The 21,422-nt window shown below is 43.7% G+C and overlaps 1 protein-coding gene across 2 annotated transcripts; it reads left to right on the top strand.

The window, feature by feature from the left end:
• The first annotated feature begins 899 nt into the window (after window positions 1–899).
• Window positions 900–19,730, top strand: AMMECR1L (AMMECR1 like). Of its 2 annotated transcripts, XR_010023417.1 has the most exons (9): window positions 900–1,164; window positions 2,601–2,710; window positions 10,697–11,141; window positions 13,314–13,424; window positions 13,760–13,874; window positions 14,642–14,732; window positions 16,247–16,343; window positions 17,139–17,337; window positions 18,034–18,115. XR_010023417.1 is itself a non-coding variant. In XM_063095048.1 (8 exons), the coding sequence occupies exons 3-8, from the start codon at window positions 10,735–10,737 to the stop codon at window positions 18,143–18,145; spliced, it is 933 nt and encodes a 310-aa protein (XP_062951118.1). In that variant the 5' UTR covers window positions 900–1,164; window positions 2,601–2,710; window positions 10,697–10,734; the 3' UTR covers window positions 18,146–19,730. The 2 variants fall into 2 exon arrangements, 1 of the variants encoding a protein (XP_062951118.1); XM_063095048.1 differs by lacking the exon at window positions 17,139–17,337 and having other exon boundaries at window positions 18,034–19,730.
• The last annotated feature ends 1,692 nt before the right edge of the window (window positions 19,731–21,422 follow it).

Below are 21,422 nucleotides of genomic sequence, written 5' to 3'. Positions count from 1 at the left end.
CTTTTTGAGGCCCTTGCTCTGCTAGTGCTGAAGAATGTGCTTAGTCGGCCCAGTGAATAATCCAGTAGAGCAGGTGTTCCACTGAAGTCATCTCTAGCTGGGGTCGAGGGAGCAAATTGTAGAGATGGACTCTTGATGCGAGTTGGCGCCGCCCTGACCATCATCCAAAAGCTGGGTGAGTCTGTCCTTCCCCCGTGCATCAGGAGACTGGCTAGACAGGTGAGAGTTGGATGGTGCCGAGCCGGGCGCAATCCCCGGGACCAGGCCCTGTCTCTGGCTGTCGTCGGCTTGATTTAAGGCTACTCTGAACCGCCTCTTCCAGGATGCTTTCGAAGACTGAAGCCCGGTCAGGCGAGGCGACGTGAGCGTGGGCGCTTGGAGAGAATAGCCGTTGGTTGCTCAGTATGGGGTCGCTAACACGGGGAGAGGGCCCGGCAGCGAGAAAGGTGCACATAGCCGGCGGCCTGGACAATACCACGCTGCTGGCCCGGACTACAACTCCCGGCGTGCTGCACGCCCGCTCGCACAGGCCGGGCGGTCCGGCGTGCAGTGCGCCGGCCCTGACAGCCCGGCGCCCGGCTGGGCTTGGCTCTCTCTGCGCGCAGCAACGGACGCGGGCCTTCTCTCGGCCTTCCGCGTGTGTCCCTCTTTATTCCAATTGCCTGAGACTCGGTCCCACGAAAGGAAAGCAGCGTCCTAAATTCAACCACGTCGAGTCAGCGCCAGCAAATAAAGTGCGCGAACTGCGGCCACGTGACAGTAGTGGGGCGGTGCTCTGGCGGCTCTCTGATCTCTATGGTTCCCATGGATCGCTAGAGAGCGTGTGGCCCACTGGAGGACTCCCTACATTCTTCCTCCATTACCTCACTGCCTCCGGTGGCTGCTGGGATACTGGAGGACTTGGGTCCCGGCTCGACTCAGTCTTCCAGCCGCCCGGGGAATACCTCTAGTTCTTCCCGGCCGTCGCTGCCGCCGCGCCGCTTCCTCCTCCGCCTGTCCGCCGGCCTCCTTCGCCCCACCCCGCCCGCGCCGCGCGTCCGGCCCGCCTGCGGGCCCGCTTTTCTTCTTAGCTCCCACCCAGGCGCATGGCTCCATGAAGCAGGAAGGGGAGGCAGAGCGCGAGAGGTCCCGTCCGCCCCGGCCGCGTCTGGGCCAGGAGAAAAGGTGGGAAACTCGGGCTGCGCCGCGCCCGCCTCCTTCCCTGCCGCCGGACCAGGCCTCCCTCCGGCTGCCGTCCCCGCGGGGCCTGCTCACCCCGTGGCGGGCAGAGGGTCCGGGAGCGGTCCCCGGGGTCCTGGGCGTGAGTCCCGGGGCAGCGTGGGGGAGGGGAGCCCGGGCGGCGGTGAGAGGCGGCGGGCGGGGCCTCGGGCCGCGTGTCCCCGCGGAGGGCAGGAGGGTCGCGAGGCATTGCTGAAGAGGGGTGGGCGGCCGCCCCTGCCCCGGGCCGCGAGACTCCAGCTCCTTTTCTGCACTCCCTCCAGGAAACAGTCTTGGTGTAAAGTTTGGTGGTCTCCGGCGCCGCCTGGCGGGCCCCCCCACACCGTCCCGCCGCCCCCTCCCCCGCCGGCGTCTGGATTCCACCCCCGCGGCTCGGCCCAAGCTGCTGTACCCGTCACTCTGTCGTCTCCCCAACTCCCCGAGCGACCCGTACTCTTCCCTCACATCCTTTTGGTTACCTTTCACCTTTTCCCTCTGCCTGCTTTGCCTTCCCCGCTACGCCTTTCCTTAACTCACTCTGTCTCATCATTTTCTTGCCAAACTCTTCACACGAGCGCTTTCTCTTCCTCTTTTTTCCCTAACCCCACCCTTAATTTCTCCTTAATTATCCACCCGTGGCCCCCATTTCCGTTATAACTCCACCTTACACTCTGGGTTTTATGCCTCTCTCCCTCCCAGGTTGGAAGTTTTACCCTTCGTTCTTTACTCTCTTCCATTCCCTGTCCTGATCTGAACTACTGTCTTTGCCACGCTCCCTCACCCTCATCCCTCTGGGCCTATCCTCTTTCACTGCCCTCTTCTAGGACAGAGTGGGTGGGTGCTGGAGTCTCCTGTTTACATCTTTGGGAATAGTTCAATTTCCTAGTACTAGGGAGTAGGGAGAGTTGGTGAAGAGATTATGAAAAGATTTATGCAAGACTAAGAGTAAGGATGGATGATTCTTACCAACAGTTACCTCCTGGTGTAAAAAGATGGCCTGTTCTCAGGTCCCTGGCTTTGGCATGCTGTCTAGTAATTCTTCAGTACTATCCTTGCAGAAGATTTGGGGATATGTTTGTATTCTGAAACCAGTGGAGAGCCTTGAAATGGTATATCCTGGCCTGAGAGCAAGTTTTGATTTAAATTGGTGGTGGGGGAAGTTTTAATGTGTCTCATGCTCAGGTTCAATAAAATCTTTGGTCTTCAGTGTCCTCCCTTATTGGTGACGACTCTTAAGATGAGGTGGTTCAGGACACAAGACTGCAGGAGAGCCTGTTCTTTAGCTGTTTCCCCCCCCCCCCAGAAATTGCTCTGTTGAATTGTAGTTTTTCAAAAACCATATCTCACCTCTGCACTCCCTAGATTCTGTCTGTTCACTGCACCAAATGTTTGTTCCATCATAGGTACAGGAAGAAGGAATGGAACCAAAAGGAAGAAAATTTGTTGCAGAGCCAAAATAGCTCCCCTCCGCTATTGTAGCTGTTCTGCTGGCAATACAAACTTTCTGCTTTCAGTGAGTATTACCTTGGACATATTCAGAATAGAATTGTGTTGCTGTTTTTGGTTTTAAGTCTGTGCTAGGATTTTAGAAAGTCGGTGTACATTGTATGCTTCTACTTTCATGAGGAGGTTCTAATGTTGAGGAGGTTCTACTTGCTCTCTTTTAAAATAATTTAAATATGCAAAGACACATTTATTTTCCATAACCCTATTTGAGTGGTCTAGATGGTGATGTAGCATTACACTTCCTTTATATTTCTAGCACTGAAGGTCTGGCTCCTAACCCTTCCCAAATCACCCAGTTTTTAAAGACAACCAAAGAGATTGTCTTAACTCTCAGGTTAATTGATGCACAGGTTAATTCAGTTCCTGGTCAAGGTCAATTACTGCTTCTCTTTCATAAGGTTTTAGTTTTCAGGGATTTTTTTTGGAACATTTTGTCATAAATCTATGATGATATTGTTTCTTGAAAATCTCATCGCAGATTTGAAAATAAAATTCTACGTGTAAACTTTAAACAAAGTTCTGAGAAAAATATTTTACTGCTCTGTTCACTTGACTTTATTAATGATAATATGCTAACACTTCTTTTTTCTTTTGGCTGCTGGCCGGTACAGGGATTGAACCCTGGACCTTGGTATTATCAGCACATACTCTAACCAGCTGAGTTAACTAGCTAGCTCCGGTACGCTAACACTTTTTTTTTTTTTTTTTTTTTTTTTTTTTGATGACTGGTAAGGGGATCTTAACTCTTGGCTTGATGTTGTCAGCACCACGCTCAGCCAGTGAGCGATCCGGCCATCCCTATATAGGATCCAAACCCATGGCCTTGGTGTTATCAGCACCGCACTCTCCTGAGTGAGCCAGGGGCCAGCCGTATGCTAACACTTCTGAGAGTTTTTTTCAGTGATTCACATCTCAAGGGAGTCTTGCAGCCCCTCCATGAGAGAGGCAGGGAACAAATGTTTTCATTTTACAGATGAAAGAACTGAGGCCCTGAAGGATCTGGCACCTTGTTATAGGTCATATAGAAAAGGGAGGGAGGCTAAAAGGAAAGTTTTGACTCCTATATTCATGTTTTTCTTTAAGTTGATGTGAAAATGTATAGTTCTGTGTGAGCTTTTTGTTTTCGTTTTTTAATCTATAATCTTAAAAGCAATCGTACAGGTAGATCTGTATTTTGTGGGGAGAATTTTCACATACCAAATAGTTTGGATGTGTGTGTGTCTATGACGAGGTTTCAAAAATATAGAAGTGATTATTTGGAATAGTTACCAGAATGTTTGTGGGTTTTTCATCTATTTCCTGGAATAGTTCCATAAGTAGGCCTGAATTATAGCTCAGGTGCCATTTCAGCACCCTAATATAATTATTAAATTGAATTTCAACTCTGTGTCATAAAGGAAACAACAGCCTGTTCCTTTCTGTGGAAGGCCTGATTTGAACAGACATGTAGACACTAAATGATAACGGAAGAAAATGCAGAGACCTCTTTTTTTTCCTCTTTCCCACCTGCCTGGTCTTTATGAGACCATGCCCTCCAATAATAAGGTGTTTTGAGGCTTGTCTTCAAAAGGTGAATCTAGGCTTTCCTAGATATTTTAATCAGGTTATTTTTTGAAATCTAACTACTTGACAAATTAGTTTCATTAGTATTCATTGTGTCAACTTCTCTAATTAAAGCATATTTAGCAAGTTTAATCTCTTTTTAGTGTATGTCTGTAACTTAAATGAAGACCCTACTGGGATAGAACTCTGTATAATTCTCAGACAGCTCAGTATTCTTTGCTTTCTGGCATCTCAGAATAAGATGAAATGCTGAGTATTTTATTAGAAGCCACTGCTCTCCAAAGAGGATAAACATCAAGGTCATTAGAGTAATAGTCCCATGTTAATAATATGATCTTTTAGACTTCAAAGTAGTTCTTAATAGAACTGTATTATAAGGGCATTTATTGCTCTAGAAATTGTAAGAACTCAGAGCTATGTTATTTTTATAGCCAACGCTACTTTTTTTTGGCAACTGGCCGTTATGGGGATCCAAATTCTTGACCTTGGTGTTATGAGCACCACATACTCCAATGTGAGTCACCAGCCAGCCCCCTACTTTTATTATTAGGAGTAGTGGTAGTATTAGTAATAGCAGACACTTGATAAGTAGTATTTATGTGCCAAAGAACTGCCAGGAGCTTTTCATGTCTTACTCATTGAATGCTCACAAAAAACACTGGAAACAGTAGCCCAAGTTTACAGAGATGTGACAACTTGCTTGAGTTTGCACAGCTGGGACACGGCAAGTCAGAGTTGGGATTTGAGCCTAGGCTGTAACCCGAAAGCCTGGGCTCTGTCCTCTGAAAATGGGAGCTGCTCTGGGAAGATGTCAGCTTGTTGTTTTCAATGAACTTGGTAGCCTTGGAAGGGACACACAGCAAGGGAGGAAGGCCCTTTTGCCCAACCAGCCATGTCAGTGAGGGTGTCCTCACATACTGGTCTTGGTACCTTGTTTATAAACATCAGCAGTGTTTTTTCTTTTTGGCAGCTGGCCAGTACGGGGATCTGAACCCTTGCCCTTGGTGTTATCAGCACCTTGCTCTAACCAAGTGAGCTAACTGCCAACCCAACATTAGCAATTTCTGAGAAATGGTTTGTATTAATCCCTGAAGTCATAAATTGCCACCCAGCCAAATAACTCTCCAGTGGGTAGGCCTTAAAGTGCCCCATCATTCAAAAGGAAAAAAGAATTCTCAAGTGCAATTGTATGACCTGTCAAAGGAAAGTGGCATTTGAGATCAGGTCCAGGACTGACCAGTTACTGATGTGTTTTAGCAAAGACAACAGCTACCAGTATAAATTGGACCAAGAACTGAATTTAGATGATAGTTTACCTAATTTTTAGAATGAATTTTCCACTTTGCTGTGTGAATAATGATTAAACCATCCCTTGATTTGGGCTGAATAGAGTTGACATTGTTGATAATAGGTACTTGTAATTCAGTCACCTTCAGGTTCTGAGACACTCCACAGTCAGCAGCCCAAGGAGCTAAAGATCAGGTTATGCTTATAAAAAAGGCAAACTTAAATAAAATTACTAAAAGATTGTAGGTAAGATTGTTGGTAACAATCAGCAATTTCTTTCTTTTTTTAGTGCGTACACTGTATGTAGGGCCCTGTGTTAGGTGTTGTGAAAGATAAAACACAAATGACACCCGGCCTCTCAGGCTCAGGGTGATGTCGCGTTCAGTGCTGGCTGCAATTTCTAAGTGGCATTGTAAGCCGCAGAACAACATTGTACTGCTCGGTTTTCCCCCAGAGAGGGAGGAGGAGTCACCGAATGGCCTTTGTTGTGGACCCTAATGACGTGTTGTATGTCAGGTAAAGGGGGAGCATGTCTTACAAGGAAAGGGGCGATGAGGATTCAGCTGCATAACTGAGGACAGGGTGGTGACTTTCAACACTAAGGGTCCACTTAAATAGACACTTGCAAGGTCAGAAGGTCTTAAGAGAAAAAGTTAAAGACAGTGGTTCTTGTTATTTCCCCCAGCTTTTTGTGGAGTATGAGTATTATCTCCATTTGGTGGAAATCCAGTTTTAACTAGTTCATTCTCACTGATTGTCCTAAAGTGGATGAAAACTATGAAAAGGGGATCACTACCGCTGACTTTTAAAAGTGGCCCTTGACCTCAGCTTTGCAGGAGTAACCAGCTGAAGGCGTGGAACAGTCTCAGTGATATACAGTTTTAAAAAGCAGGGGTTTTGGGGCTGGCCCGTGGCTCACTCGGGAGAGTGTGATGCTGATAACACCAAGGCCACAGGTTTGGATCCCATATAGGGATGGCCGGTTAGCTCACTGGGTGAGTGTGGTGCTGACAACACCAAGTCAAGGGTTAAGATCACCTTACCAGTCATCTTTTAAAAAAAAAAAAAAAAAAAAAAACGGGTTTTTACACCCAATTCCACTTGTTTCAGGTGAACCAATTTCACTATGACTTTTACTATGGTCAAAATACCATTGGTGGTAGTTTTATGAGGTTTGGGGGAAGGGTGAGAACAAATTCACATGCAGTTTTAGAAAAGGTAGAGTATGTCATTAGAGTATTTGTTTTTAGCTGGTCAGAAAGATGGTCAGCCTTGTAACATCAAGGTCAAGGGTTCGGATCCCCATACCAGCCAGTTGCCCCCCCCCCCAAAAAAAAAGCTGTTTAGTCTGTTCTGTCAAAATGCTATTATTCTGAAGTATTTTACTCTGTAGTCTAAAAACCCGAGCTGCTGGAGCACCAAGTGTTTCTTGATCATTAGGGCCACTCTAGAAGCTGAGTATGAAACTGCTTAGTTGTGATAAGATGCCTACTTTGTTGGAAACAGGGGTAGAAGAGTCTCAAACCTAAAGAGAAAGTTTTGATGGAATTGGTAGATAGTAGTTGATATTGTTTAAGAAGCTTTTGTTTACTACCAGCACCCTAGTTTACTTCATATTCTTTACCTGTAATTCAGTTAATATTTGCTTTATGTTGGCAGATAAGTAAAATATTGGCCTTCTTAAAAATGTGCCTTCAAAATAATTCAGTAGGAGGAGGAGGAGGTCGCCTTCTGCACTTCAGTAGGTGATGTACAGTGAGTATAGATGAAATAAGATTGGCCATATGTTGAAAATTGTTAAAGCTAGGTATTGGGTTCATTATACTGTTGTCTCCACTTTACGTTTGAAATATTCCGTAGATTTAAATTTATGGAATAAATTTTTGAAGAAATGCCTTCTAATATATTTTTGATGCAGAAAAATTCTGCCTTTGGTCACTAATGGAGACTATGGAGTGGATTGTTTGCTTAGTGGCCTCCAGAGTAATGCTTGGGTTTAAAAAGCCACAAGATTTTGGTTGGTTCCATTCATTTCAAATCATAGTTTGGAAGGGGGTTGGGGAATTGTTAAATGTAAACAGTAAGTATCAATCATGATTATGCCTCAGTGTAGATCAGTGATTGTATGTGGTGTATAGGCAGAGTCTTCTAGACTTGAGTTCATCTGCATTGGTATGGTTTGAAAATCCCTTCTATTGCTCTTTGGGGTGTTTCAAACCAGTCAGGTACCTACCTGATAATTGCCTGCTAAGGAATAGCTGAGTTGTTGCTGCCACTTCATAACATTTAACTTTTCCTTCAGGTGTGGTTTGGTATAAAGAGAATGATGAAAGGTGTGGTGTGGTTTTTTTTAACCTTTGTGTTTCATTCCTTCTTGTTGATTCTTTTAATTCTGGGGCTGTAGAGGCAGAGCCTCAGGGCCCTGATAGCCCTGTTAAAACTCCAGCTCTCTGGAGATAGTCCTGCTGCTTCAGCTAACATGTGTCCTAAGCCTGCTGCCCAAAGTTATGCACAAGGCAGAGTCAAGTGAGAACTCAGGCCAGTGACATCCATTGTGGACTCACATGATAGTGGTGAGGATGGAGGCACTGATCATTTTTCAGGTGATGGCCAGAATGTTGGCTTTGGGCTTAATTTTTGATTTTTTTTTTTTTTTTTCCTTCCCCTGTTCCAGTTTTGTTAGCAAGGTTTTGTAAACTATTGGATTAATTTTTACTATACCCTAGAATGTATTTTTTTTTTTTTTTTTTTTTTTTGTCCTTAGGAAAGGGACTGAATCCAACGGATGTTATTGGCAGGTCTCATTCTTCTTGTGGCTTGGTGAGAAGACCCAGGCCATGAAGTCTGACAGTTAGACTATGGTCCAAGTAGTAGCGCCACCACTTAGGGGCAGTGTAGCTTTGGGCAGGTTTTCTTATTAATCCCGAGGTTTCTCCTCTGTAAAATGATGGTAACGTTGTCTGCCTTGTTGAGTGGTTTAGAGGGTTCAGTGAAATCCTGTGTGGAGAATACTTGCTCTGTACAGTCACTGCTCTAAGCCCTGAGTGCACAGCCAAGACCTGACCTTCCTAGTGGGAGCAAGAACAGTTGAACAAAGCCCTGGATGATCAAGGCAGCTTATTGTGTATTGATGCTTACCACATGCCAGGCACTGTATTAAGCCCTTTACATATGTTAAACTCATTTAATTCTAACAACCCCTGGATGCAAGTATTACTGTTGTTATTCCTGTTTTGAGAAAACTGAGGTGAGAGAGGTTAATCTTGGAAGAATCAGGATTTGAACCAAGGCCATCTGGCTCTGGAAGCAGCACTTTTTTTCTTTTTTGGCGGCTGGCCAGTGCAGAGATCCGAACCCTTGACCTTGGTGTTATCAACACCTCATTCTAACCAACTGAGCTAACTGGCCAGCCTGGAAGCAGCATTTTTAACTGAAAAATTCTGCTCCCTCTCTTGACAGTCTAAATAAGACAATGACCTCCACACTGAGAAACAATCTAGTCATTGGAGGTTTTATTATATCAAGTACATAAGGCTTTCTCAAAAAGAAGCCCGTTTCAAATCAGACATGGAAGCATGCAAGCTATTATTCTTGGCTATCAACAACTTTCATCTCACTCAGAATTGCCCTAGGTATGTATTTTGTTATAGATCATCATATATGAAGAGCATAAACAAATATTTGTAAAAGTTTGTATCTCATTCAACCTAAAGTGACAAGTTGTTTGTGTAGAAATAATGATATTGCAAATGAGTATGTAAATATCTAATTTGATTTGAAAGGTTGTAGAATTTATAGCCAAGATACTGTATTGCAGAGCATTGCCTAAAAAGACAGTTACATATATGCTACCTGTCCAAATCAGGGAAAAACATAGGTAGGATAATACAAATATATATGTTTATATGTACATATCTTTTGGCCAAAATAATAACATATATAATGACCTGAGAAAAAACTAAGTATAATTTTCTCAAATCAGCAGAATTTTACAAACTTTGGTATTACCAACATTGAAATAATTAGCATCTATTTTCCTGATTCTGTTGAGGTTTGACACTTTTCAGACAACAGAAAAGACCTTGGTCATGTTATAGCTATACATTTCATTTTTACCTTGGGCATTTTTTTTTTTTTTTTTTTTTTTGTGGCCGGCCAGTAAGGGGATCTGAACCCTTGACTGTGGTGTTTACCTTGGGCTTTTTAAGAAAAAAAAATTTAGTGAAAAGATAACCCTTCCTCCCCTTCACATTATCAGATGGGAGACTAGCTCCCTGGCCCTATGATGCCACATTTTGTTAAGCCGAATGGCTTTGTATTTGTCTGCCTGGCTATGACAGGACAGAAATGGCTACCTCACAAAAGGACTCTGAAGCTTGGGTCATTTGTGTGAATAAAGGTTTCTAACGGGTTGCAGTTTTTTTGAATGGGGTCTTGAAAGGATAGAGAAATGTATAGAAATTGGAATGAGTTCAGAGGGGAACTGAAGAAAATGATTGAGGGGCTGGAGAAGGAGAGCTGTGAAGACAAAAAGGTGGGAGCCTTGTATTAAAAGGTGTGCCCTTTTCAGAATGACAGCTGACTGCATTTCATCTTCACTGTGGTCTGGGGCGGAAATTACATAGAAGGAAAATGCTAACAGGATGTGGGTAACAAGGAAAAGCCTGAAAGTTCCTCTGGAGTTCTTAAAAAATTGGATAGTTCAATTTGGAGCCTCTAAGAAAGGTAGAGAAAATACCCGATGATGATGATGAGTCTGACAGGTTAAGTGCAGTCCTCCAGTTGGTTTTGAAATGTCCCCATCCAGCTTCATGCTGGCTGCTGCCCCACCCTTTCTTCTGCCCTGGGGAGTCTTGGGGAAGAGGGAGCTGTTTGTTGCCTGCCTCCATTCATGGTGGTCATAAGCTCTATGGAAAGTGAAAAACAGTTTCCCTTTAGAAAATGGTTAGGGGTCCCTGTCTGGGACTCGGACCCTTCCAGCCCTTCTGGTCTGTGACCCTGTTTGACCTTGTGAACTAGAGGTTCAGGTAGGAAAGAGAATTTGATGAATTTTACTCTGTCCACATAGACTCTTTCTCATTGATTTTTGTTCTCTCCTTTTAACCAACCATTCCAATTGACACTTAACTTTTCTTTTGGTTAGGGTTCTGCAGCATTCCAGACCTCAAGCACTGAATCAGGATGGGAAAAAGACGTTGTGTTCCTCCACTCGAGCCCAAGTTGGCAGCAGGCTGTTGTGGGGTCAAGAAACCCAAATTATCTGGAAGTGGAACGCACAGTCACGGGAACCAGTCCACAACTGTCCCTGGCTCTAGTTCAGGACCTCTACAAAATCACCAGCATGTGGACAGCAGCAGTGGACGGGAGAATGTGTCGGACTTAACTCTGGGACCTGGAAACTCTCCCATCACACGAATGAATCCCGCATCGGGAGCGCTGAGCCCTATCCCTCGGCCCAACGGAACTGCCAACACCACTAAGAATCTGGTGGTGACTGCAGAGATGTGCTGCTACTGTTTTGACGTACTCTACTGTCACCTCTATGGCTTCCCACAGCCACGACTTCCTAGATTCACCAATGACCCCTAGTGAGTAAATCAGATGCCGGGGTCAGTGAGGAGAGGGTGTCACGGCATCTTTCAGGAGTCATTCTCTTGAGAGGATCTGCTACTTATAAAGCTATAACATCATCTGAGCACATGGGAAGAGAATGATGAGAAATGTCCAGACAACATATAGAGTATTCAGTGGGTTCAGTAATGAAAGGGCGCTAGGTTACATTTGGAGGAGGTTGTAGGCTTGTTGTTAATGTTCTGAAAATCAGAGGGGATTTTGTTTTTGGCCCTTCTGTTGGTTCACATGGCACTGGGTAGGTCGTTTAACCTCTGAAGTGGAGAAGTCACATCATCACACCATTGGGGATCCCAGTAGTGTTGAAGTTCAAGTAAATTGGGAGTGTCTGAGGAATGAGGCTGGAGACTAGGAGCTCTCATTCATTGGGAGCTGTGATGCTATTAACAGAAGTCCCCTCACTTTGTTCAACAGCAATCCCATGGTAATCCAGAGAGCTACTGACATGCCATCAAGAAAGTCAGAATCTGCGTTACTATTTTTGGTTCAAAACTGTTGTTTGTACCAGGCCAGCCCGTGGCTCACTCGGCAGAGTGCGGTGCTGATAACACCAAGGCCACGGGTTCGGATCCTATATAGGGATGGCCGGTTTACTCACTGGTTGAGCGTGGTGCTGACAACACCAAGCCAAGGGTTGAGATCCCCTTACCGGTCATCTTTAAAAAAAAAAAAACAAAAAACCGTTGTTTGTCCCAAACTCCCTAAGAGTATCAATGATTTAAATAAGCAATATGTGTAAAGCATCAAGTGAAGAAACTCATGCCAGTGTTTTCTTCTTCCTCAGAATTGGAAGCAGCTCTGAGCTGGCTTTGAAGAGCACTGCTGCTTTTCGATTTTTGTTTTTAGGGGATGCTTTTGGAGCATTCATTGACCTAAAATCATTCATTCCTCAACTGTTGATTGCTTTACTGAGGCTGTACAGAACCCTGGGCAGGGTATGGAAAGAATATGAAGAAGTCCTTGCTCTTGGGAGACTTGTTGAGTTGGCAGATCACACACACCCACAGAGCTAAATAGTAATGGAGGGGAAGTTACTCCTGTGTGAGTGTGTTGGAGAAGAAATATGGAGGAAAAAGTGCTGACTTTTTAGGGAAGTATTGCCATGGGGTACCATGGTCAGTAAACTCCTGGCTGAGTAGGTGGCGATTCTGAGCCTGGGTGAAATCTTGGCCGTCCCGCACAGAAGAAGGACTCGGGTTTAGAAGAACAAGTGATGGCTTTGGCATATAGGGTTTAGGCTGTTCTTTTCAGGGTTTTGTATTAACATCCTGCAGGCAGTGGAAGTCTTGAGGGGTTTGTGAGTAGGTTTGGGGACATAACTGACTGGTGCTGTGCAGGTGCTTTGAAGGAAAAGATGGGTAGTTTGGACATCTGCTAGGAGCCTTTATAATAATGATCAGAGAAGAAGATAACTTTGAAAACTTAAGTTGCCTTTTAGAAGTGATTAACTCAAGATGGAGGTAAGGGCGTTAGTCTCAGGAAGAAGGGATAGCCCTGTAAGCTCTTTCCAAAAATCTATCACCATCAATCTGATGTAGCCTAATGAACTGTAAGTTTGGCCAAGAAACAAAATGGCAACATCTGCTAGTGGAAAGCTTTCTTGAGGAGACATTGTTTTTCTTTTCTGAAAATTATGAGCAGGAAATATTTGTAGTTAGCAGGGGCAGACATAATTATGGGCACAATGAGGGCTTGCAGAGAATGCCTGCAGATTGGTGGGGAATGTAAAGGTGAGGTGTGTTGTCATGAAAGATGAAGCTAAGGAACATGGCCACCCCTAAAAATAAGAATAGAGGAGAGAAGAATGTGGAGAATTAGAAGAAGGAAAAGTTGAGTCCTGGGAAGAGGAAGAATAAAATAGTACATAAATGTGGTGTCAAAGTGAATTGTCAGCATGGAAGTAGGAAAGGTTGCACAGAGCTTTTCTTCATGTTTGTTCGTAGAGGTTTCTTCTGTTTCCAGCCAGGGGCTGTGCAACTTCAGAAAGGCAGAGTCCTTCAGGTAGCTAGCAATTCAGAAAACAATCCTTTTGGGCAATAACAGAAATGCACAGGGACAAAGCCAAAAGGTTTGTTATTATCCATGATTAATTTGGGGCTGGAGAATGTTTTGTGTTTTGCTTTTTTTAGTCCACTCTTTGTGACATGGAAGACAGGGCGGGACAAGCGGCTTCGTGGCTGCATTGGGACCTTCTCAGCCATGAATCTTCATTCAGGACTCAGGGAATACACGTTAACCAGGTAATGACACCACATGTTAAGAACTTTAGATAAATTGGCTAGAATCAGAAACAACTGCCTGACTTTATTTCTTCTAAGTGATACATTTTCAGTGTTCTCTTTTTGGTACTCAGGAAATGTAAGGGCTTTTAATCTGGTGAGTCACTTATCAGTTCAAGTACAGACAGTGAATAGCATCCAGTTGTTTTTAACATATTAGTGTTGTGGATAATAGATGTCCTCTGCATACCTCAGTATTCATAAGTATGTGGGCTCTATGATGTGATAAAGTGGGCCACATGATGTTGGCTCCCAACTTCAGAGCAGCCTCACTTATGTTTTCTGTCCCCCTCCAGTGCACTTAAGGACAGCCGATTTCCCCCCCTGACCCGAGAGGAGCTGCCTAAACTTTTCTGCTCTGTCTCCCTCCTTACTAACTTTGAGGATGCCAGTGATTACCTGGACTGGGAGGTGAGAACAGCTGCATTTGGAACTCTGCATCTCTCGTTGCATTTGGGTTCGGGTTAGTACATGGTAATGTATCTCCTTCATTGAGAGAGGGTATAAGAATGTGAAAGCTGAGTTTGTAATCAATTGTGGGCAACATAAGTGACAGAAAAGGGCTGCTATATTAGGAGTAGGAAGAAATGTAAAGGCTTTCTTCCCCCATTTCTTTCCCAGTCAATTCTGTTCCACGTCTTTTTCCAAAGTCTAATAATAAATAATGGGGGGCTTGCCAGTTAGCTCAGTTGTTTAGAGCATGGTGTTGATAATACCAAGATCCAGGTTTGTTCCTTGTAGTGGCCAGCTGCCAAAAAAGAAGAAAGAAAGAAAGGATGGGATAAAAGAAAATATTCAACATCCCTCTTGGCAAGCCCTTGAGTAAAAGTTTTTATTAGGAATCAGATATGAAGAATAATGATAAAAACCTTATGGTTTGTTAATTTAATGGAATATATTGAAGGTAAAATATTCAAAATTATTGGATGAACTATTTAAAGAATTTATTTTTATTACCTTCATATTCTCAGAGAGGTAGCTACACATACACTCAACCCTTCTCTAAAGTTGAACTTTCTTTGGCCTCTGTACCTGAAGATAAAGTCATGAAAAGCAAGAAGTTCTCCTTTTCCCAGACTTGGGTCAAGCTGGTCAGGAAACACTGTTGATTTATATGTGGGGACTGAAGCTCCATTAGGATAAGTAAGTTCCATTTACTTGGCTGTGTTTTTCTGTAGGTAGGGGTCCATGGGATTCGAATTGAATTCATCAATGAAAAAGGCGTCAAACGTACAGCCACATATTTACCTGAGGTTGCTAAGGAACAAGGTGAGTTGGACAAATGGGGTGCCATTCATAGTGGTATCAGTTAAGGGGCTAGAAAGTGCAATGTGTCATCTTTCAGCCCAACTGCTACCAAAAACGAGTGCCTCTCTTTCTCTTAATACCTGTCAAATTTCTATAGAATGAGGGGTAAACTTCCAGAAAGATCTGGGAACTGGGAAAAGAGAGGGAAACATACTTTCCTTACTTGCCTGCTTGTTTCAGACACTTGCTTTCAGTGAAGAGTTTTATTTCTTGGTTGCTTAAACTATAGTGGTAATTTTAGCAAAATTCCAGTGATCAACCTGACTATATCATAGAGCTTATTAATAAGGCAAGTTGCCTATATCAGTGGGTGTTGAGCTTCTGATCACGAATCATTAAAACACATGGGTAGGGCAAAACATAGTTCCTACTGTTTTTAAAGACAGCTAAGAAGTTTTTATACCAGGGACATTAAAGGTAGGAAGTGGGTTGGGCAGATTTGGATCCCCGTACCAGCCAGGCACCCAAAAAAAAATATCTACAAGAGTACCTTTAAATGTTGGTTGTATTCTGTGATATGTAACCCAGTTTTCTTTCATTCTTGAAATTAGTTTGTTTTTGCAAATAATATGTGGAACGCAGTATTTGTTGGATGTAAACCTGGAATAGAGAAAAATATCCAGTTAAGTATATCAGTTAATTATGTAGAAAGCAATTGCCTTGTTGGTTTCCATTGCGGTGGTAGTTAAACTTTTTCAAAAGCAGTGTGGATGTAGCATAAAAAGGAAACCTTTTAGCCACCTCTTTGAGATCATAAATCTAACACACTTCTTTACAAAGAGGCACACCATAGTGTTTTTTAATGATGAGATTAGAATGATAACTTAGGTAAATGATCAAATTTGCCATTTGAAAATTGGTTGGAAAATAAAATATTTGGGGCACCTAGTATAGTAATTTAGAGAGTTTTCTTTGGTTTTTCAATTTGATATTTTTTATCTGTTAAAAATTTGCAAGAACAACACAATGATAATATGTGTGAACAACTTCCCTGTCCTTCCTAAGGGAACACCTTCCTTCCTGCTATCAGTTCTTTATCGTAGAAAACAAGACTCCTAGAAGTTATCAAACTGAAGGAGGGCCACACAAAGGAATACAAGCTGCTGAATTTAAATTCCTCTCTTCCCCCAGAGCAGCCCTGGCTATGAGCGCTATGCTGGCGAACAGGCTAGTCTAAGTTGGGACCAAGTTTGTTCCTAGATAATTATACTGGAGTAACATCTGACAGGAAGGACACAGGAGCAGGGAGCCTGGGACAGCCATTATGGCATATTCGGGCTATCGGCTCATGTATCAGTCTCTACTGGACTGTGAGTGAGGCAGACCAATCTCCAGGCACATGGGGGCCAGTGCCTCGGGCTTCCTCTGTCCCTAGCACTCTGGAATCACATTTCTCTTTTTGCATTGGACATATTAGAGCATGTCCCACTCTTGTGTGAGTGTGCACTAACCTCATTGTGGCCTCTTCTCCTCAGACTGGGATCAGATCCAGACAATAGACTCCTTGCTCAGAAAAGGTGGCTTTAAAGCTCCAATTACCAGTGAATTCAGAAAAACGATCAAACTCACCAGGTAAGCCACTGTCTCATTTTCCTTGTCATTTTAATGTAATTGGGGTTGGATGGAGGATACTTTTGTTGGGAAGAAGGAAAAATTTGTCTGCTAGTGTCCCTAAACCAAACAAGTGTGGTTAAGTTTAAGGTCTGAGGAAGCAGCAGCAGCAAGAGCAAAGACTCTCCCAGCATCCTGTGCTTCTCCACAGCCCAGCCGAGCACAGGGTCGGAGCAAGGTTTAGGCCTGCTGAGAATGTTGTGGATGTCTTTGCCACACCTACTTGGTTGGGAGGCTGAGGGGGAAGACTGAAGTTAGGAAAGAAGGCTTTCAGTGTAGAGGTCCAGGGTCAGCTGAGTTGCTGCTTCCTGACAACACGTCAGGCAGCATAAAATTCAGAAAGTCAGAAAACTCTTTTTACAAAAAGTTAAAAGGAAATGCCTCCCCTGTTTGGGGGGATACTTCTGCAAGGAGGTTGCCTAGTGTGGTAGAATGCACATGGACTTAGGGTCTGAATCCCAGCTTGACCACTTACTAGCTGTATGACCCGGGCCAGTTATTCCACCTCTCTGAGCTGGTTTCCTGCCTGTAACATGTGAATGATAATATCTTACATTTTAGGATGTGATATGGTAATGTGTGGAGAATTTCTAGCCCAGGGCCAGGCAATGTTGTAGGTGATCAGTAGATGTCAGTTCTCTACCCATTCTTATTGAAATCGGAAACACTGAAAGGTTTAGCTTCTGTGGGCTTCTATAGGCCTCTTTTGGGCCCCTCATCTGTAAAATACTGAATTATCCTATACTAACCTCACAGGTCTGTTTGGAAGATAATCCAGTGTTTTTGAGATGCTTTGGATTCCAAAAATTTTAAAAAGAACAACAACAAAAAACCACTTCAAATACAAAGCATTATTATTATTATAATTTATTTGAACAGCCATTTCCCTGTCAAAATTCAGGAATAATCACCTTGCAGTGGAGAAGTGATTACAGTGGGAAAGAGATGGCTCTGGGTAAGGATTGTCACACCCAGCTCCTGTGGTCTGTAGTAGGCTCCATAGGTTTGTAACACCCCATGCTTCGCATCCTGACTCATGGCTCTTTCCAGAGCAAAGCCAAAGTCCTATGAATTCTGTTCTGATGACCCTGTGATATGGCATATTCATCTGGGGATTGAGATCTGTGCTATATAGCTCCAAGGACCCTTTAACCTGCTTCATCAGAATTTGACCCAAAATTAGGTATCTGTAACCCTTTTAGTTATAATAATGTGTTTGTTGCTCTTCTGCAAGTTGAGGTTTCATTTCTGTCAAATTTATCACATTATAACCTGAAAATAGATATGTAGTTTGTACTGGGTTTTGGTGCAGCCATCTTTCAGTCTGCCACCCGTGTAATTTGACCTTAAAATTCTTCATCCAGACCCCAGTAGCAGATTGCTTACAAGCAGCCTGAAAAGCGTATTTAGTGTTTAAAGGTGGGATGTGCTGAAATACATTCTCAGGGGTGAATTGTGATTGTGCTTTTTCATCTTGTTCATTTGTAATAACACTGTTTTCTTGTGCTGTCTTTCATTTTCTGTTATATTGCTCTTGGTCTCCATTTTATTCTTTCAAAGTGTGGAATAAGCTTTTGGTTTTCTCTGCTGAGTGACTTTAGAAAATGAAGTGTTTGGAGTTCCTGATACCCTTTCCTGTTTCCTTATACAGGTACCGAAGTGAGAAGGTGACAATCAGTTATGCAGAATATATTGCTTCTCGACAGCACTGTTTCCAGAATGGCACTCTTCATGCCCCGCCCCTCTACAATCATTACTCCTGACACACGGCTGCATGACCAGTCCCACCCCCCTGTGGCCACCAATGGCTATGACATCATTGGAGCAGATGCCTCCTCTTCCTGGTCCAGTTACTTCTATTACTGCACCATTTTATGATGCTAGCTTCCGTTGCCAAGCCTGCCTCCCACTGACTGAGGGGTGGGGTGGGGTTACACTGAATGAAACAGAACTTGAGGGGCCCAAGCCTTATTTCAGCTTTTCCTCAATATGGGGTTCCGTTGGATTGGGGCTCCTCCATGACTAGGAGAATTACTGTGTGGGTTCAGAAGACTTTATCTGGTGATTTGCCATGTGTGTTGGCCACACACTGGAAGCTGGAATTGATGATCCATGAAGGCTTACCCCACACACACCCCTTCAGCCTCCCCAGATCAAGTAGGTGTATTCCCCTGGCAGTCTGGGCAACGGAGACCAACAAGAAACATTTTTAGGTTGTTTTAAATTCCTTTTTTTTAAACTTCCAGTTTATTGCATACCAAGAATTGATCACAACCTCTATACTTCATAAATGGACGCCATGTTAGGGTTGAACGTGGGCACCATGAGTCCTTTGAGGCTCCTGGACAGAGACCCACTTCAAGATCGGAAGCCCTTTGGATGGCGTTGCAGATCTCATTGCTCAATAAGCCGTGAAGGTTTTAATTCTCATCCCACTGTCAGTTGGATTTTCTGGCACTTACTGCATTGAGTCTTCTGGTATTGAACAGAGCCCTGTGGTGTGTAGCCTGCTGAGGAATGGAATGGAGATGCCCACGGGAGGTCCTGATGCCATTGCTGCATGCAAGTGTGAAAGGAGAGACCTTTTCCTTACCACCGGCTACCTCACTCTCTACTGGTAGCAGTGCCTATAGCTGGATCTAGGTTCTCAGAAGCATTGATGTACAAACAAGCAGTTGGGTTGGGCTTTAGGAGGACACATGATCATAAGAGAGAATCCAGGGTCTCCAAGTTGGTTTTCTTTCCCGGCAAACATCCCAAGGGACCTTAAAGAAGGGAAATTCCTTTTTCTGGTTTGCCTGTAGAAGTGGGAAGGCTTGATGTTTCAGTCCTTTACAGGACTTTAGAACAAAGCTGTGTAATTAAACAAAGTGAATCTTTATCTTTCCTAACATGCTAGGAATCTTCAGCCCACGAGGGCAAAATTCCAAATAGCTCATTTTATTCTAGGTCATTCAAACTTTCATGTGACATATTTCCCCCTTCCATTGTTGCTGATTTCCAAATAGCTGTCAGCAAGTTCTTCCTCCCTCTTGCCTATCTTAACTCATTTGGTCGCAAAGTTGTAGAACTAGGGGACTTGGAAGATGCTTTGAAAACATTGTCACAAAGGCACTGCTAAAGTGATTCACAGGGAAGAGGTGGCCAGTTGGAAGAAAGGATCCTAAGGACGATACACTGGTTTTCAACAACATGCTTAGAGAACTCGAGGTGGATTCGGTGACCACCCAGTGAACATGATGTTTTGATTTAACTTATTTTTTAAAGTTTATGTGATGGTGGTGTGGCTTTCCGAAATGGGCAAATACTCAAGTCAAAAGATCTTTTGAGTTTTCTTCTGCCAGGTTTGGGGTGGGGGGTGGGGAAGTGGGGGCACAATCTAAGAAAGGACGCATGCTGTTTCTAGGCATCGCTGTCAAGTTTCTTGGAAGGAATGGGTGAGGTGAGGGTGAGTGGGATTGCTTGGCACCGTCCTGTGCTGCTCTTGAAGACCTGGGACGTGTGAGGAAAACATGGGTGACATCAGGGTGCCTAGGCTGCATCCCCCCTCACTGCAGTGCTGGGTTCTCGCAGCCTGCCACGTTTCCCTTGCAATGTAAATGAAGATGAAGGGGTCGTTTCATGATTTCCTGCTGCTGAGAATAATAAGTGTCCTGTTACAAATAGATGTGGCAACAGTTCCTCTTAGGTGCCACCGATTGATGTCAGGGTGGTCAGCTCTGGACTAAACCACCCACCTCCAGTTTGTGCAACAGTATTGATACATAGGGCTACACTCATTACTGTTCAAGTATTCTATGTTAAAAGTTGTATTTAATTTCTAAAGGTTAAAAAAGCAAAAAAATTGGTGCTAAACTTTCACCCCTGAGCGCGCTCAGTGAGACTGGTCATGCAAGCATTTACAGTGCCATGCTCCTCAAACCTATTTTTTCTTGTAGAAATGTTGCCCTATTTGTCTTCCCCAATGTATAGTACATTTTTTATTTTATTTTATTGAGGGTGGGGTAGGATACCTGCCATTTAAGAAAATGAACAGAAAATTTAAAAACCCAAGAAATGGGGGAAAAAAATCAGTGCACAAGAATCAGGCTGGTTATGCCCAGCACTACACTGAAGTGGGCTCAGTGGTTTTTGGAGTGAAGAAGGCTAACTCCCTGCACATTCCCTTGTGGTCCCACACAAGTCTGGCAGTGGAAGTGCTCGAGTTCCTCTTGATGTAAGGGGACTCAGGAATTGATCAAGGAAAATTATTCAGCCCCATAAGGGATGGGCACTGTCCGTCCATCCTGAACAGGGCCTAGTCTGGAAGCAGCCTGGAGTGTATAGTCATGGTCACCTCGTGAAAATGTGTGGCAGGTGGCTCTCAGGAAAAATACCAAGTTTGGATCATCCATGTGGCAGCTTTGCATAGGGAGATAACAGCTCTGAACTGGAACTCAACTGCCTTCCACATGCTCACCAAAGCAGTGATGAGGGTGGCCAGTACATGTGTGACAGTGGTGGGCTTAAAGAAAAGGGAATATTTTCTGCTGAGTTTCTTTTGTCCTTGGGTTGCTCAAGCTGTACAGTAGGTAACCACTGTTTTCAAGGAACCAGCCCAACCTCGCTGGCTTGGTTCGGAGTTCGTTTAATCCCTAGCTGTGAGTGCCTTTTGGTCTGGAAAGTTGGCTTGTCTCATGATACCCACAGCTAGGACATTCTCTCTGTAATTATGAATTGTCTTTGTTTTACATTAACTAAAAGAGAATGTCTTTGATCACTAGAGTTTGTCAGCGTTGGATTGTTTCCACTGTGAGATTCTTAAACTTTTTCTCTTCATAGTATTAAAACAACTCATGTTAGAGATCTTTTCAACATGAAAGGTTTGTAGTTGAGACATTACATATATTTTGTTGTTTATAATAAAAATCATCTATACAAAAGAAGTCCTGGGTGTTAATTTTAATATTTTCCACAAGATCTGTTTTCCATGATATGTTATCTACAATTTCACTAACTGTTGCTGTTATTTTCTATTGGGATTCTGGAGCCTAGGGAGCT

Source organism: Cynocephalus volans, chromosome 1 (assembly GCF_027409185.1).
Source record: "Cynocephalus volans isolate mCynVol1 chromosome 1, mCynVol1.pri, whole genome shotgun sequence".
Lineage (NCBI taxonomy): Eukaryota > Metazoa > Chordata > Mammalia > Dermoptera > Cynocephalidae > Cynocephalus > Cynocephalus volans.
This window is presented reverse-complemented; position numbering and strand designations above follow the sequence as displayed.

Coding starts and splice junctions, on each gene's coding strand:
- AMMECR1L (XM_063095048.1), top strand. CDS start 10,735: ATGGGAAAAAGACGTTGTGTTCCTCCACTCGAGCCCAAGTTGGCAGCA. Junction 13,875..14,641: donor GTGATTACCTGGACTGGGAG/GTGAGAACAGCT, acceptor GTTTTTCTGTAG/GTAGGGGTCCATGGGATTCG. Junction 16,344..18,033: donor AAAACGATCAAACTCACCAG/GTAAGCCACTGT, acceptor TTCCTTATACAG/GTACCGAAGTGAGAAGGTGA.